Raw genomic sequence first — 18,914 nt, forward strand, 5'->3', positions numbered from 1 at the left:
TTACTTTATTTTACATTTGATTATTTTATATATAAGTATATAGATACTGTGGAATTAAAAAGTGAACTAGTTGTATGGCATCGTGCCTTAAGGCAAATTGCTGGAACTTTCCGTACCGTAACAAAATGTTCGAGGAATATTAAATGTTTTAAAATAGATTTTTATAAATATTGTATCATTGTGAAATAGTTGAAATTATTTGTTTAAAGTATATTAGAATTAAAATTGAAATCTGAATTATTTTCGATATACAAAAAAAAATTTAAAAAATTTGAAACAACATTTTTTTTCATTTAGTGTATGGCATCGTGCCTTAAGGCAAATTGCTGGAACTTTCCGTACCGTAACAAAATGTTCGAGGAATATTAAATGTTTTAAAATAGATTTTTATAAATATTGTATCATTGTGAAATAGTTGAAATTATTTGTTTAAAGTATATTAGAATTAAAATTGAAATCTGAATTATTTTCGATATACAAAAAAAAATTTAAAAAATTTGAAACAACATTTTTTTTCCAAAAACAATTATTTTGTTAAAACTAGCATAAAGTTCTTTGAATCATTAAAATCGGGCGCTTGATTCTCTCAAAAACTACCATTTTTTGCACATTTAGCTCTGTATTTTCGAAATGGTTTTACCTGCTTTTGCCAAAAACTGATCACCTGTTTTCCCAATCATTTCAAATTGAATGTTTTTAGATCATTCAAGTGGGATACTCGTTTCTCTCAAAAACTCGATTTGTATTTTCTGCACTCTTTGCAGGCTGGACCTGCCTTCATCAAAAACTAATCAGCGCGTCTCCCTATCATAAGGAATCGAATGTTTTTTGAACCATTTAAATCGGCTGAACCGTGCGCCCGAAAACGTGGACGAAAAAATGCTGATATTATACAAAACACACACACACATCTATTTTTTCTGACGTATGCCAAAATGTTCAAAAACATGAAGATATGCAAAAATGTTCATTTTCGATTTTCGGCCCATTACTATAACTACCCTAAAAGATTATGTAAATATAAAGAATTATATAAATATGATGCAGAGAGGGACTTGAAGATCCGCGCTTAAAAACGTCCACTAAAGGGCTTACATGTGGTTGGGGTAAAAAGGACTAACTGACACCGCCGTTTTACAAAGATGTAAAAAATGTTAAAGATAATAGTAAATAAAAAAATAAAAAAAGTTCACAAATGAATAAATAAATATTTCTCGGCTAGAAATGATTTGATTTGGATCGAGTAAAATGCGAACGGAGGTTGTTTAAATTAAATGATTTGAATGGGACATCACTACTTCCTTGTCTGCCTCATTGTCTTTGTTAATGATTTCTCTAAAATATAGAGAGTAACTCTTATTTTTAAATTATTCAGTGTATGATTGGGTGCTCATAATCATATTATATTTGTTAAATATTAAATTGACTGGTTATAAAATTATGAGTCAATATGCCAAAGCATCAGCAAATTGCGCATAAGCGTCTATGTCATAAGTAAATTGTGCAGTTTAAATTGCCAGTTACGTTAAACATTTGGCCGAATCTTAATTAAATAACAGCGTTCACATCGGTTTTCATGCCGTATCTGTGGATTACACGCGCCGATGCCACTGAAATGAACCTGAAACAGACATAAAGCAGTCGATTGCGAACAGTTGGTACATTTACGGTTTGTGCAATCGTTGTTTCCTCCACAAGATTGACATTTAATTATGCAAACGAATCGCAAACACATATCCATCTCGACATGGATATCTCTCTTCTTCGATGGCGCCGGCACTTTCTCGGGTAGCATCAGTTCTATGCGGTATGCCTCCAACCTCCAAGTTACATTTCAAATTAAGCCTTACAATAATACCTGCGGCTTTTAATTTGATTGTCTTGATTCACACAAAATAAACTGCTTTGAACGTAAAGCATATGTATGATCCATTTAAGCATGATTAATTTAACTCAGAGATACAGAATCCATTAATTAGTTGTAATTTAAATTGCTCACAAAATTGAAATAATATAATTAGTAATTAATTCGGATTATTAAATATTATACATTTAAATCTAAATAATTTTTCAGAGGCTTTCAAAATTTTTTAATAATTTACAAAATGAAATCTTAACAAATGCTTATAAATACTTCTACCATATAGATGTAAAACATTACTATTCTGCAATGATTTACACTACCAAACAACTTCTTAATAAATAGGGTAAAGCGAGGTTGCTAGGTAAAAAGGTCTCCACTAATATCTCAAAACAAGTAGTGTTAGGAGTTTTTTAAAATGATATTTGAAAATAGAGAACAAAAGATGTGTAGCTAGCCATCGCCTCAAATCAAGCAACGCTGCTAGGGGACGTCCATTAATCACGTGAGCAAGTTTTTAAGGATTTGTGGACCCCCTCTCCCCCTTAGTGATACATGGTGATATTCAAAATTACCCCTCCTCACTCACCAAACATCACGTGTATTTTTAGTTACGTGATAAAACTGTAAAATCTTTGATTTTTTTTTTTCATTTAAAAAAAAAATTTGAAGGAAAGTTAACGAGAAAATAAGTTAATTTCAAAACCAATTTAATAAGAAATAAATCAAATAATTAGTTATTCTAACTCCGCTGAAATATATTTCTTACAAAATACTATACAAAGGTCATATACAACATTATCTTTGTGAAAAAAGTGTCCACAAATTTTATATTTTGCATTGGTTGACGCTATTGTTTTGTGAATTCTCTTTAAAATTAAAAATAAGACATGGGACAGGTGACAAATTTTAGAAAAATAATAAAAAAATACATTCCGCCCAACTCCACAATTTACTTCTCTAAATCTATTCTCTAAATTATTTTAAATATTTTTTTATGATATATATTAGTATTTTGTAATTATCCTAAATAACGGATAAAAACAAATTATTAACTTCCCGTAGGGTAAGTATAGTAATCGCAAGAAAATCGAAAATGGAAATTTTTATGAATCTTTACGTTTCAGAGGTTGCTGAATATTTTGGCATACCTTAGAAAAAATGGATGTATGTGTATATGTGTGTGTATGTGCGGATACAAATTTTCGTCTACGATTTCGGGAACACGGCTCAACCGATTTTAACTATTCAAAAAACATTCGATTGCTGTCGATAAGGAGACGTGCTGATTAGTTTTTGGCATAGGCAAGTCTAGCCGTTTTAAAGATACGGGGAAAAAAGTGCCACAAACGGTAACTCAGTTTCTAAGATAACGGAAAAACATTTTATTTGTATTGATAAGAAGCGGTTTCGGAAATCTAGTAAAAAAAGTAATAAAAATTCCATTTGGCGGTCAAAAATGATCATTAGGCATATGCACATCAAATTATCAGATATTTTATAGAGATTTTAACAATAAGTATAAATTTTGTTCATATTTCTATGGGTTCCATAGCAACGTTTATCCGTTAGACGCCGACGCAGCGCTTACGCGCTTCGATATTTTACCTCTATGTAGTTGAAGCAGTAAGCTTTGCAAAAAAGTTCAGAATTTCCAAAATATTTCAAAAGTCAATTTGTCAAAAATTTATAGTTTCTCAAAAATCTAATTTTTCCAAGGTATTTTTTTTAGAAATGTTAATCTTCTTAAAAAAAATATTTTTTGGTACGGGAAGTTCCAGCAATTTGCCTTAAGGCACGATGCCATTCGCCCCACTAGTTTATATATTTGTGCGAATGATTTCGTAGATATATGAAAACATAGCGATAAAAAAACATATTTTATCTTCTATACTACGGTAGGATATTTTTGAATTTCATCTGTCACTAGTGATAAAATCCTACTGAATCTTCTCCGTGAGAATATTTGTAAAATGTTTCCCCATGGGGGAGATGATGTACTCGATCATTTAATCAAAGAAACATCAAACACGGCTAATGAACCAATAGACATGGAAAATACTCCGAATACAATGATGAATGATAAGAGAATAATCAAGCAAATAGCTTAGCATAACAAGCGCAGAAACCCTTATTGAAGCTTTATTCTAACAAGCTACTTAGATTTTCAATCTGACTTTAGAAAAACAAATTAAGCACCAGTAACGATTACCAGGCTCTCCTGAACTTAAAAGTAAAACGCTTGTACATAAAAAAGTGACTACGCATAACAAAATCTAGCTTCAATTAATGACTTGTTTGGAGTACTTGTTACCGATGCTGCAGCACATAAAATACTAATTCAGAAAAGATTTATATAAACTAAAACATATCAACTTACATTTCATAAACAGAATTCTAATAATATGATACAATTCCAATACTATAAGAGAATTTAAGAAATAAAACAAAATTATGTCTAGCAAAAAATTTGCTTTGTGGGTGCAATTGTTTTAAATGATGACACTGATAACCTGAAGTGTTTACCATAAATCAATAATATAGACACCATGCTTATTTCTCAAGATCATTTTGCAAACAATAGTAATACATATATACTGAAATATTTAGCTCATTGGGAAACTACTGGCATCATTAAATCAAGAAAGCAACATCTGTTTTGGTTGATGTACCAAAAGCGTATACTGCACTAATCTGCCAAAATAACAATTTTATTCAAATTCAAATAATTATTATAAAAATATGTCGTTATTCACTGTCAGTCCGCTCGGATGCCGCCGAAAAATAGGTATTAATTCTGCAATTATCGAGTGGAAAGGGTAATATACATTAATATAATGTGTATACAAAAGACCAGTACACAAGATTTAAATGCGCTGGGTAGCTCATTTACTTCGTATGGCGACTATTTACCGAAACGCACCTTTTATAGGCCCCGGACTGATATTATAAATAAATTGGAGGAAAAAATTGTGATTACATACATATATACATATCAACAAAAAAATTACTTCATAGACTATTCAATAGCTAGAGTTTAGCTAGTTAATTAATTATGAATTATTTAGCTAACAGACCAAAATGAATATTTACTAAAAGCGATAAGTCTGGAACTTGGTTGTGCATTTGTAGCTAATTCTAAATGACGATAGCATATCATGACAAATTTGGATAAGCAATGTTTATTATATTTATAGTTTCCATTAAAATGGTAATAAAATCCCCAGAAAAGGTAATTAGATATTAATGATAAAATATAGTATATTTTAGGTAGCTTTTTACCTTTTCTTTTATACCTAAACCAGATAATCATCCCGCATTATCTTCTCAAAAAGCTCGCTTTCTAGTATTTCCTCATATCTAGACATTGCCAATTTAACGAAATTGATATTGTACTAGAATTCAATATATACATAATCACCTATTTAAATATCAAAATCACCATTAAATTATTGAGAAATGAAAATAAATTTGGAGTTTTGTTTGTCTGCTCAAATATAACTCAAGCAAGATCTTGGATTCTTAATATATAATATTTCTAATAATTAAATTTCATTTAGAGAATAGAAAATTTTATGGAAATCTTTTATGGAAAGTATCTAAAAGAATCATTATTTTGTAAACCAAATCTGTTTGTTATCTACATGTCAGATTCTTCTCCAACTAACGATACAAGCATGGAGACATTTGCTGACGATACAAGCATCATTGCCTCCAATGATAATCCTATGATCGCTTCACATCTTCTTTAGTATCATTTGAACAAAGCTGAGAAACGCCTTTCCCTGCGGAGGATTGAGACTAAATAGCGTCAAATCTACGCATATCATATTTACGCCTCATAACCAAATATGTTCAGTTAAACGGACAAGAAATAACAAAAGCGTTAGTTAAACGGACAAGAAATTGTCGTGTAAGGTAACATAAATGATTTAGGGTAATTTTAGTATTGATGAAAATCGATGAATTATTTTAAGAATATTAGATTTTTCAAATTCCGTACTCAAAATCGACTGGATACAAAGTATTTAGCACCGCTTAAAATGACAACACCATCATAGATAATTATCCCCATACTTGCCACAGAGAGTATTTTTCATTATCATTATTTTTAACTTTCAGTAGGGTAAGTTATAGTAATCCCAAACAAATCGAAAATGATTTTTTTATATATGTAACTTTTCAATTTAGAATTTTTTCAACATTTTGGCAAACCTTAGAAAAAAATGATGTATGTGTGTGTCTTTGTAGTGCGTATGTGCGTATTTTTGGATACAATTTCTTGTCCACGATTTTAAAAGCACAGATCAGCCGATTTATGATTAAAAACATTCGATTACTAATGATGGGGATACGTGCAGATTAGTTTTTGGTAAAGATAGGCTCAGCCGTTTCGAAGTGCCAACAATGACAATTTTGAGAGAACGGACTGTACGATGTGAATAAAACATTCTATTTGTATTGACGAAATAAAGAATTTGTTAAATTTTTGGAAAAGCAATTTCAGAGCTTTTGGAGATCTAATGAAAAAAGTTCATTAGGCATATGCACTTTAAATTATCAGATATTTAATAGAGATTTTAATAATAACTACAAATTTTGTTCACATCTCTATCGGTTTCGTACCAATTTTTATAATGTTCAACTGCTAGACTGTGATGCCGCATCGCTTAAGCGCTTTGATATTTCGTCTTTATAATAACTGCGCGATTGCTTTGAAAAACTAGTTGATATTGGTATTTTGATTTGAGGCAAGTTACATGAACTTCCCGATATGTATAAATAATCGATTTAATCAATAGAAATAAATTAATTTATGAGCGATTAAAAGTATTCATTACACATAATTGAAATCGAACGAACACTGCATCGTTATTCCAAGTAGATTATCTAATTTTAATTTTAACAAACGTCAAAAAAAACTACTCATATTTTATCAAACTTTGATGCATTTTTAAAATAAAACTACTTGTTGTAAGGACGTAATATTTGAGTACGTTCTATAAGACTAGGATATATATCGCCAAAAAAAGTTCCAAGAATATCGGCTTAAATTTTTTTTAAGTTAACTACAAAAAAACGGCTCGTTAGATTTTCAACTAAAACTAATCAGTATCATTCCCAAATTATATCTTTCGAACAGTTTTTCATTTTTGAAAATTGATTCGGTAGACAAAAAGTTTAACACTTTTCTCCAAATTACAAAGAAATGGCTCGGCCGAACGCTGCACAAAACTGAGAAAAAAATGATCCACATCAAAATACATCGATTGGCTTTTAAATTTTTGAAATCGGTTCAGGCGTTTTTGAGCATTCGTCGATGACAAACTCCAAAAAAACGACACTAATTTTTGCAAACTTTGACGATTTTTTAAAATTAAACGATTTGTCGTAGGACCGTAATATTCTAGTATGATCTATAAGACTATGGTATCTACCGCCAAACAAAAATTTGTGAAAATCGTCGAAAAAAAATTTTTAACACCTTATTACAAGAAAACGGTCAGGCCGATCTTTACCAAAAACTAATCAGACCGATTCCCAACCAATATGTTTCGAACAGTTTTTGAATTTTTAAAATCGATTCAGAATTGCGGGCTAAAACTTGGACGAAAATTTTTTCACTATTCTGTGATTTACAGAGAAACGGTTCGGCCGATCGTCGCACAAAACTTAGAAACGCTAATCCTCATCGAGATACATCGATTGGCTTTTAAATTTTTGGAATCGGTCTGGCCGTTTTCAAGAAAACGATTTACGACAAAAAATCTGTTCACATACACGCACACGCACACATACTTTTTCCGAATTTGGTCTCATTCGATTCAGAATGGCTTGAAACGACGAGAAAACATAAAATTAGCAATTTGGATTTTTTGATGAAAACATAAACTTCTCCTTCGGGAAGTTAATAAAAATCAAAATTTTCAAAAAAAATTAAAGCATTTAAAAATCTGAAATTACGCTATGGTAAGTTCCAGCAATTTGGTGCTGGGTGCTTATAATGTGTGTGTATGCATGCTTATGCGTTACTATATTTGGTTGAATAGTTTTCATTTAATTAATTTTCAGTCATCATTTTAATTTAATGTCATCAATGAAGTTTAAACTCTCTGCCCAACAATCAGAGCAAAACTACAACCCCGGATTGCACTGCGAACAGCACGTATAACGTATATATTAGTCCTGAACCTTGGGCGCAATTGCGTAGTACTTGTTTGTAATTGCGTTCATGACTTTTCGACTCGTATCCGCGTGGACAACCGCGCTAATTAAACCCGCATACGGATAATATTTTGTTTGCTGTCGCTCGACATTTAGTGTTTAGAGGACAGTCAAGTATCACATTATTCACTAGATTTGCTTAACCAGATTCCAAATGGACTATTCGAATGGCACTGTCAAATCTCTTGACCAAAATCCTTGTACATTGTGTGATTTGATCATTTAGGTGCCATTTATTTATATAAACATAATGAAATTTGAAATATATAGAAATAATTTATAATAAATCAGATCTTTGTAGTTTATTTCATTAATAACTTCCCGTAGGATATCTATAGTAATGGGCCAAAAATCGAAAATGAACATTTTTGCATATTTTCACGTTTTGAAGGTTTCTGAATATTTTGGCATACCTCAGAAAAATGGATGTGTGTGCGTGTTTTGTATGTCCGCATTTTCTCTTTCACGTTTTTGTACGCACGGATCAACCGATATGAATGGTTCAAAAACCATTCGATTCCTATTGATAGGGTGATGTGCTGATTAGTTTTCAGTCCAGCCATTACGGAGGTACAGAGCAAAGAGTACCAAAAATAAAAAATCGAGTTTTTGAGAGAATGGAGCATCCGATTTGAATGATCTAAAGAACACTCAGTTCGTAATGATGGGGAGAAGTGGTGATTAGTTTTTGGCAAAGGCAGGTCCAGTCGTTTCAAAGATACGGAGCTAAATGTACAAGCAGTTTTTTTCAGAGAACTATGAGCATCCGATTTGAATAATTCAAAAAACTTTCTGCTTGTGTTGACGAAACAATTGCTTTTGGAAAAAAATACAATAAAAAAATTTTTGCATATCAAAAATAATTTAGATTTTAATTTTAATTCTTGCTAAATTTTTAAAGCTCACTTATATACTTTTAAATAAATAACTTTAATTTTGAAATTCAGTTTATAAAATTATTATAAACATTAGATAATGTTACGTACAGTATTTATTTATAGTAATCTATTTGAAAACATTTAATATTCCTCGAACATTTCGTCACGGTACGGGAAGTTCCAGCAACTTGCCTTAAGGCACGATGCTATACACCACTAGTTACGTATTAAATGAGATACATATTACTTAATGCTGGCCACAGCTTCGAGTTAGGACGTTGATTAGCGACCACCATTTCCATGTTGGCCATCTTGATCTGCAGTAGTGATGCAGATTTTTACTTGAGATAATAATTTAAATACAATAAATATGATTTCAAATAGTCAATTTTGATGTCAAAATGTATGAATAAATTCTTGGAGAGCATAATAAGTAAAAAAAGAGAAAGTAAGCAATGTAAATGATTTATGTAATGTAATGTAAACCATTTTTTTTACTCCATACGTTTTAACGCAGAGTTTTTCGTAAATGCAGAGTTCGAATTTGCCAATGAAAGCATCTTCTACTCCGTCTGCTTCAAAAATCACTTTAAGAGTTATTACTGGTGGTTTCAGTGTTGCGTGTTATTCTTGTAAATTGTCACATTTTTGTACAACTATAATTGTACGTTATATTTAATTATAAAAAATCTCATGAGAAAAAAAAAGGTAAACTACGAAGTCGTCTTACAGAAATACTACGTAAAGGAATGTACATCACCGACAGATTATCCAAAAAATAATTCAAATAGATAAACAAATTATATATTGCTTAATTCGGAAATATTGTATTATAACCTATTAACTATTATCAACTCATTATTTATTGATAAACGTTATCTAGTTTCTGGTGAGATTTCAAAAGTTATAATATCAATAACCTAATAGTTTGATGGCAGACTATTAGTTTATAGATATAGCACAGATTTTCTGGTTATTAAATGTAATAATTCATTATTTATCCGTGCTAATAATGCTGAAGTTGTTTACAATCGTATTATATCTATATCACTTTACATAAAATATAATTATTAGCAATCGCACAACTCTTTGAAAGCCAGTTGCATAAAGTGTATATATTCAGTCAATTTATCAATAATAATGAATATTAATGAAAAATTATGAATAATTGATTAATAAATCATAAATTATAATTCAAACTAAATTTGAATTTAAGGTTTTTTACTAATTACGTGAGGCTTAAAACGGGGAGAAGAGTTTGACAAAAGAATCACAAAGTAACATAAAGAGAAGGCTTTTAATAAGATATCACGTGTATTCATTTTTACCCGAATTTAATTATTGTTTCTTTTTTTTAACTTCCTGTAGGGTAAGTTATAGTAATCGGAAAAAAGTCGAAAATGTAAATTTTTGCATATCTTTACGTTTCAAAGGTTTCAGAACAATTTGGCATACCTCAGAAAAAATGGATGCATGTGTGTGCGTGTGTGTGTAGTATGTATGTATGTTTGGATACAATTTTTTGTCCACGATTTCGGGCGCAAAATCAATCGATTTGAATGGTTGAACATTAGACGTATGCACATCAAATTATCAGATATTTTATGATTTTATTAAAAATGAGTACTAATTTTTTTGTTACAATTCTGTTGGGTTCCGTACCAAGATTTTTCAAAAAAAAAAATTAAATTTTCAAAAATATGCAAAGTTTTATACTTCAAATATGAATTTTAAATTTACAATTCAGTTTGAAAATGTATATATTTCAAATGCGTTATTCTAATCGTACGAAATATATTCCAGATGGATTTATTCGGCACCTTTTGCTAATGTAATCTTTCTCAAGTGTTTTGAGAGATGATTCGTCACTGTATATCTTAGAAACGATAAAATATATAGTGATTATAATTATCTATTTGAAAATGTTAACAATCGTTAATAATCATTGATGAATATTTATTGATTACTGATTTTTTTCCCTCGAATATTTAATTATGGTACGGGAAGATCCAGCAATTTGCTTTAAGGCACGATGCCATGCACTAGTTTTAAATCACGATTGTGTGGTAGATTTCATGGGTAATTATAGACCACATATGACAAAGGAGTGGGGGTGATGGTTTAAAATGCTTGAAAAAGACCACGCGTTTAATGGGCAGTCCCCAACTTGCTTACGATTAACTAATTGAATCATATATTAGTCTCAGTATCATGTTGAATACCATATGAGAAAAATTCAATTTATTTCAGAGTACATGGCGATGCAGTGTGTGTCGTCGAAAAATAGCATCGCGTGCATGTGCCATTCCCCAGGATTCTACAGACTCATTGTTAGATGTACCTGTCTTGGAAGGACTCCAACGTAGACACAGCGACGTAAAACTCGGTCCAAGTACCGGCATGGGGCTTGGAGTCCCAGGAGGTGGCGGTTTAGCTCCGCCGAGGTCGCCGGAACTTCGTAGGCATTCTGATGTATCACCTGCCTCCTTGAAGGAACTAGAAAAGGTACGTAAATATGATAAATTGAACAACAATATATCAAACCTAATGTATTTTAACTATATGATAAAGTGATGAATTCATAGACATTATACTACAAACTATATGTATAGACTTATACATGTAGTATAATGTAGCCTATGGATGAATCTTGTTATATTATATTCATATTGCTAACTAGTTTTGAATCGTGTGTAAACAAAAGTTCAATGTAATCATTGTTTTAGACACAGAATTAAAATATTATGAAAACTTAAAAAAAATGAAGAAGTTGATTTAAAAAAATGATTTTGAAATACGTTTATTTTTTTAAATATGAAAAGTTGAAAGAAATTTGAAAATTCTTATTTAGATTAAGAGAAAATATTAAAAAGGGATTATAGTTTTAAGTTTCTCAGTAATACTATGTAATTGTTAAATAATTTTTATTTCATTGTTGAACTCTTCTAAATTAGGTAAATAGTGAATATTTAAATTTTAGAAATTTAATGCGAATATAGGAATGCTATCTGATGAAAATATCTTGATTGATTTTCAATTTTAAGGACACGCTCTTTAAGAAGTAAATATTTTTAATAAAATGAGTTTTAATACATATATGAATTGGAATAATATAAAAGCTTTACATTTGTGCCGGTTTAACATAAATATATCATAACATGTTTTTTTTGGTTTACTGTTCATAGCAAACTATACATAGTACATTCAGCTATATATTATAACATGTAAACTTTGAATAAGAATTTGATTATGTAATAAACATTTATAAAAAAATATAATCGAGAAATACAGTTTCAATTATTTTACGATATAAATCTATAAGATTTTCTTCATTATTTTTGATAATAGAATTAGAGCACGAATTAAATTGTTCAGTATGTGAACTACGAGATTGCTGACATATTTGCATTTATTAACTTCCCGAAGGAAAAGTTTATGTTTTCATCAAAAAATCCGATTCGCTAATTTTTTGTTTTCTCGACGTTTCTGAATCGAATGAGACCAAATTTGGAAAAAGTATGTGTGTGTGTGTGCGTGTGCACCAACAGATTTTTTGCCGTAAATCTGCGTTTTCTCAAAAACGGCTGGACCGATTTCAAAAATTTAAAAGCCATTTGACGTATCTCGATGAGGACTATTGTTTGTCAGTTTTGTGCGACGATCGGCCTGATTATTTGTGAAAAGTTTTTCGTCCATGTTTTAGCCCGCAATTCTGAATCGATTTTGAAAATTCAAAAATCGTTCGAAAGATATTGGTTGGGAATCGACCTGATTATTTTTGGTAGAGATCGGCCGAGCCGTTTCCTTGTAATAAGGTGTTAAATTTTTTTTTGTCGATTTTTATTATTATTTTTTTGACGGTAGGTACCATAGTCTTCTAGATCATACTAAAATATTACGGTGCTACGACAACTCGTTTAGCTTTAAAAATTCGTCAAAGTTTGCAAAAATTAGTATGGTCTTTTTGGCATTTATCAAAATTAGAACTTTCATCGACGTTTGTTCAAAAACGCCTGAACCGATTTCAGAAATTTAAAAACCATTTGATGTATCTCGATGAGGATTATCGTTTTTCAGTTTTGTGCGACGATCGGCCGAGCCGTTTCTTTGTAATTTGAAAAAAAAAGTGTTGAACCTTTCGTCCACATTTAAGCTCATACTACCGAACCGATTTTAAAAAATCAAAAACTGTTCGAAAGATATTAGTTGGGAATGATACTGATTAGTTTTAGGTGAAAATCTACCGAACTGTTTTCTTGTAATTAACTGTCGAAAAAAAAATTTAGGCCGATTTTCATGGAACTTTTTTGGGCGATATATATCACGGTCTTATAGAACTTACTGAAATATTACGGGCTTACTACAAGTAGTTTAATTTTAAAAATTCATCAAAGTTTGAGGAAATGAGTAGTTCTTTTGACATTTGTTAAAATTCAAATTAGATGATTTACCTGGTATAACGATAAATGCTTGGTCTTATTGAACATACTAAACAAATAAGGTCCTACAAAAAACTGGCTCAATTAATAAAATTATTGATTTTTGAAAATTTGCTTTTAAAAAATACTCTGACCGGGTTGACCAGTTCGATTTTCAATAATGTGTAATAAATCCACTTCGAATACTTTTAACTACTCATTAATTAAGTCTATCATGAATTAAGTCGATTATTTACACAAATCGGGAAGTTTATGTAATTTGCCTCAAGGCAAAATACCAATACCAACTAGTTTTAACTTTTAATTCAAGTAGTTTCTGAGTATACTCAATGCATATTATATAGGGTGTATTACCTCGTCGAGAGGATCTACAAGTGGTTTAGTTGTGCCGATGCTTTTATAGTAGTAAAAATCGCAAGAAATTGAATGTATATTTTAACTAATTTATGTGCCACTGTGTATTATATGTCAATTTAAAACATCTATGGCTTTTTTCGCAAAGTTAGATGTTTGGAGAGCGCAATTTGGGTATTTGAAAAATATTATTCATATTACAATATTATTTGAAACGATACAAAATTGAATGTCGATTTTTCAGAGCAATATAAAGACAATCTTTAGTAAATTTAAATTTTTACTATTATATGTTGAAACTACGGCTTTAATTGAATATGTATTTTAATTTATTTGACTCAACTTTGATTTTTTTCAATTTGCAAACATATACGGTGTAATAATTGCTAAAATAAGAAGGTATATTAATTGTACTTTCCATCTTTAAGAAATTCCAAAAAAATCGGATTTTGTTTTATATATAATTCTATTCATATTATTCATTAATTTTAGAAGGGTACACATTTTAAAAATTTTAATATGTAATCAACTTCGATTTATAGCTATTTTTAATTTAATTTAAATTTTATAAAAATTCAAGCTATAAATTTAAAGAAAAATTAACATCTTTACAAAATCAAAGGAATCGAATGATTTAAATGAATCGAAATTTCAAAAGAATTTTTTGAATGATTTTGATATTTTTTGCTGATCTTATATTTTAATTTATTTGAAAACTTTTTCATTTATTTTAGAATGGAAAATTCCGTCAATTTGCGTCAGTAACTGCCCTACAGCAGCAGTTACGTTATGTTTCCCCATTTTCCTTGTTTACATTTCACAAATTATGTGCTTCCTTTCTCCGCACACCAAGTCTCAAGATTTGATACCACGTGTTTTTTTTTCACATAAAAAACCATATACATTATTGTTTGTCATAGCATTGCATTTGCATTATTTCTTCTCTGTTATTAAGCAGCACTGTTTTATTTTTTACTCCGTTTCTCTTCGCAATATGGTGAGAAATATTTACAACTTTGTAGTTTTTCATTATTTTTTCTCTTCAAATAGTTTGTCGGATTTTCTTTCAGAGTCCATAGCACTCAACTATACTCAAGAACTGCTCCAAATGTAGAAGTAAATTTCAACTAGTTAGTCCAGTTTTATTTTACATCATAGTTGCTTTGTCACTTCTATTTCTTGACTTTACAAAATATACTGTGAAAATTTGAGCACTTTGAATTTTTCAAAAATGCAAAGCCCCTAGTTTCATGCTATATTTTCTGTTTTATTGCAATTTACTCGCCAGGATTTAGGACAATTGAAATGCAATTTTTACTTCCGTCATTCTTAGCAGCATGGCAATTTACACCGTTTAACTGTTTAAATTTGTAACGCCAAAAATGATCTAATGAGTGCATTATTGAGATTTTATGGATAGCTAATATTATTAATGATTTTGTTTTTTCAGCCTAAAGCTCCCCATTTTTTAAAAAATGTTTTTAATTCATAAATGTATCAGGATCTTCAAATTATTGCTACCAAGTTTTTTTAAATAAACTCTCACTAAAAATAAAAATAGTTATAGATGTTTACTTTTGCGTGTACACTGTACATAGAAAGACTCATTATTTTTTTCCTTGGAAGAATCTTTCATTGTCCCTCAGCAGCAAAGTTTTTTGAAATTCTATTATTGACGTATCATTTCATTAAGAGTTATGTTTAGTGATTATATTTATATATAATCACTTTATAATTAAGATAATTTTATATAGGGTATATTGGAGTTTAAAAGTCCGCGGGTAAAAAGATCCACCACCGACATCTTAAAAACAAGTAACGTTAGGAATTTAACAACCATATTTGAAAGTAATTTTCTAATTAATTTTTTAATTTTATTAATTTAATTAATTAATTTTTAATTTAATTTTTTCGACGTCGCTGTCGGGAAATGTTCGAAAATCTATAACAAAAGTATATTCTTCCGTTGTTAGTTTTATTGTTTCTTGTACTCTTTAGTTTACGCGACCTTATTAAAATTTTTAGGTCTACGTTATTCAGATGTCTCATAAGATGTATTGTTATTTTTTAGTTAGATTCAACAGTGTTTTTTATATCACCTGTATAACAGCTTACTTATTATATCACATTCAAATCATAATTATTTGTGTATCATATTTTCAACAAAATTCCCCACTCACAAAATTCCTCATATTATTATTATCTTAGATAAATTTATTTTTATTTGCTTTTACATTTCATTCAATAGCATCAAGTCGAGGTATGACTTTATATCATCTGAAGTATAAAACCTTTTGTGTGTCTCTATACCTCAATTTACAACAGCATAGCTTTTCGATGAATGCCTATAACCTGAAAAATGTTCCATAAATAAGAACATCTGACGTCGAAAATCCATGAATGAAAACGAATTATGTTTATACCTATATCATAAAGAATATTATATTGAATTCCTGGAGCAGCCATATTCTCATGCGCCTGTATGGTGGTTGATATAAACACGTAAAGAGGTCATGAGTTCATGAATATAGACAGCATTTTATCTTGAGATATTTTATCATCTATAAATTTAGTAATAATATTTTGAGTTTGATCATGTAATAGACAATAATAAAAAATGTAAAGGAACTGTTCGTTGGGAGTTTAACATCAACATTTTTAATAAAACGTGATTTGTTTGATGATGGTATAGAATAGGGCGGGGTACATAGGTCCAATTTGATTTTGATCGATTATATTGTGAAAACCAAACCAATTATATTACAACAAATAACACATATCAAACAAACAACTATCTGACTATGTTCAGTAAAACTCAGATAAATTGTCATTGTAGAAATATGTTTTTTTGCTGTTTTTCAAAATTTTGCTTGTGATCTTTTTCAAAGGGATTTTAAGGAGATTTTACGAAATAATAGCTTCATTGGTATATTTTTCATAGAAATAATAATGTATATATATACTTGAATAAGTATTTCGTCAGAAATATTCATCAGCAGGGTTGTACAACGTTTGATATATATTATTAAATAAATGGTATTATGTAGTTTTTATCCTCTTTTAATAAAATTCAGAATACGAATAAGTTTTTTTCTGACATATAAGTACAATGTTTTTTATCAAATTATGCTATGCTTGACGTTTTCAATAAACAAATTAATTGTATGCATATATTATTTGTCTGCGATACGGAAAGTACGAGCAATTTGCTTTTATCGCATACTATTATGTCGCGCTTTTCCTTATGTTATAATTCTAAGCATATATCTGAAATATTTGCTTGTATGATTAGATATATTGATTTACTCCAAATATTATTGAAAATTATTCGCACGAATGAGCATGCATCTGCTTGTATATTCGTCACCGTAGCGTGTATAGTTTGCTTAAATATGCATTAATCACATAATATTAACGATACAACTCATTGAATTTAATCTGGTCGATTGCTTTTCTCTGCAGGTAGTTGCATTATTGATTACTTGCAATCAATACTTAGTCAAAAACTGTTAAAAAATTTAGATAGTTTCTAATTAGAATTTGATAAAAGTGATATTGCACAAAAATTTTATAAATACATTTTCTGGGCTTCTTAATGACCTTGTGGTAAGAGTTTTGGTCTTGCAGCCTAAGGAACTAGGTTTGATAACCATCTCGAACATCATCATACCAATATTTATATTTGTTTTGCAGGATATAGACCAAAACTAGCTGTAAGTGGAATTCTGTCTTAAGGCAATTAGGGCATCGTGCCTTGAGGCAAATTGCTGGAACTTCCCGTACCATAACGAGATGATCGAGGAATATTAAATGTTTTAAAATAATATTGTAACATTGTCTAATATTTATAAAAATTATTAAATTACATAAACTGAATTGGAAAGTTGAAATTATTTGTTTAAGGTATATTAGAACAGAATTAAAATAGAAATCTGAATTATTTTCGATATACAAAAATAAATTTAAAAAAAAAATTTTGAAAAAAAAGTTTCAAATTTTTTTTTCCAATATCAATTATTTTGTTAAAAAAAGTAGAAAGTTCTTTGAATCATTCAAATCGGACGCTTAGTTCCCTCAAAAACTACCATTTTTTGCACATTTAGCTCTGTATCTCCGAAACCGCTGAACTTGCCTCTGCCATAAACTAATCACGACTTCTCCCCGTCATTACAAATTGAATGTTTTTTGAATCATTCAAATCAGATGCTCCGTTCTCTCAAAAACTCAATTTTTAGTTTCTGCACTCTTTGCTCTTTATCTCCGTAACTGCTGGACCTGCCTTTGCCAAAACCTAATTAGCACATCTCCCTATCGATAGGAATCGAATGTTTTTTGAACCATTCAAATCGGTCGATTTCGATTTTTTGACGATTACAATAAATTACCCTACGGGAAGTTAAAAATATGTTTACAAGTGAAAATAGTCCCTCTCTCAGTACCATTATTTAATAAATTAATATGTTTGAGTAAGGATATTTAGTTACGAAGTATCCTCATAATAGCTCACTAGACTTAAGTTTTGAACTAGTAACATATCCAGTGGCATTTAGCTTTATATATTAAGGATAGTTATTACACTAGCTATTACTATTATTACTGTAAACTGTATCATAATGCCAAGCTTAATCATATTTGTCGAAAAATATCAGCAATTACTTACGAATAAACGGCACGAACTATTTTTACAAAAAGCTAATCAGAACGATTACCATTGTCTATCGAACTATTACTGATGAAAAAAACATTGCATGTTTCGGTAGATTCTAAAGAAACTAGCTAGTCCTTAACGAGTTTAATCAAATTGCTATTAAATTTTTGAAATATGTGCTGTCGTTTTCAAGAAAATATCAAGCAAAGGTCAAATATTGATTGAAACTAAACTTTAAAATTGCATATAGTGTTTATGATTTTTTTGGCTAATATAATACAATGCACATCAATGCTTAAAATATAACGCTTATTTTTGCAAGGGTTTTTAGTAAACAATACAAGCCAGAATAAATGAAAAGAATAATATAGTAATAAAAATTCAAATTAAATAACTTCTAATAGGTATTAAGTTTTTGTGAAAAAAATAAGTACATATTAGCACGAAATACGGAAATATATTTTTATTGTCTGAAATAGTTGTGGAGCATATTGTATATATAATTTATA

General features: G+C 29.7%; 1 protein-coding gene across 1 annotated transcript in view; it reads left to right on the forward strand.

Annotated features, from left to right (window-relative positions):
- Positions 1-18,914, forward strand: part of LOC113387711 (regulating synaptic membrane exocytosis protein 1) — a 330,281-nt gene that overhangs the window by 249,297 nt on the left and 62,070 nt on the right. Inside the window, exons 4-5 of the mRNA XM_026625078.1 lie at positions 11,215-11,469; positions 16,383-16,387. Of these exons, the coding sequence (XP_026480863.1) occupies positions 11,215-11,469; positions 16,383-16,387 (260 nt within the window). The remainder of the gene's footprint in view (positions 1-11,214; positions 11,470-16,382; positions 16,388-18,914) is intronic.

The sequence above is a fragment of the Ctenocephalides felis genome, unplaced genomic scaffold, assembly GCF_003426905.1.
Source record: "Ctenocephalides felis isolate EL2017-DRISC unplaced genomic scaffold, ASM342690v1 CF-g0.4_SCAFFOLD_03572, whole genome shotgun sequence".
Taxonomy (NCBI): Eukaryota; Metazoa; Arthropoda; class Insecta; order Siphonaptera; family Pulicidae; genus Ctenocephalides; species Ctenocephalides felis.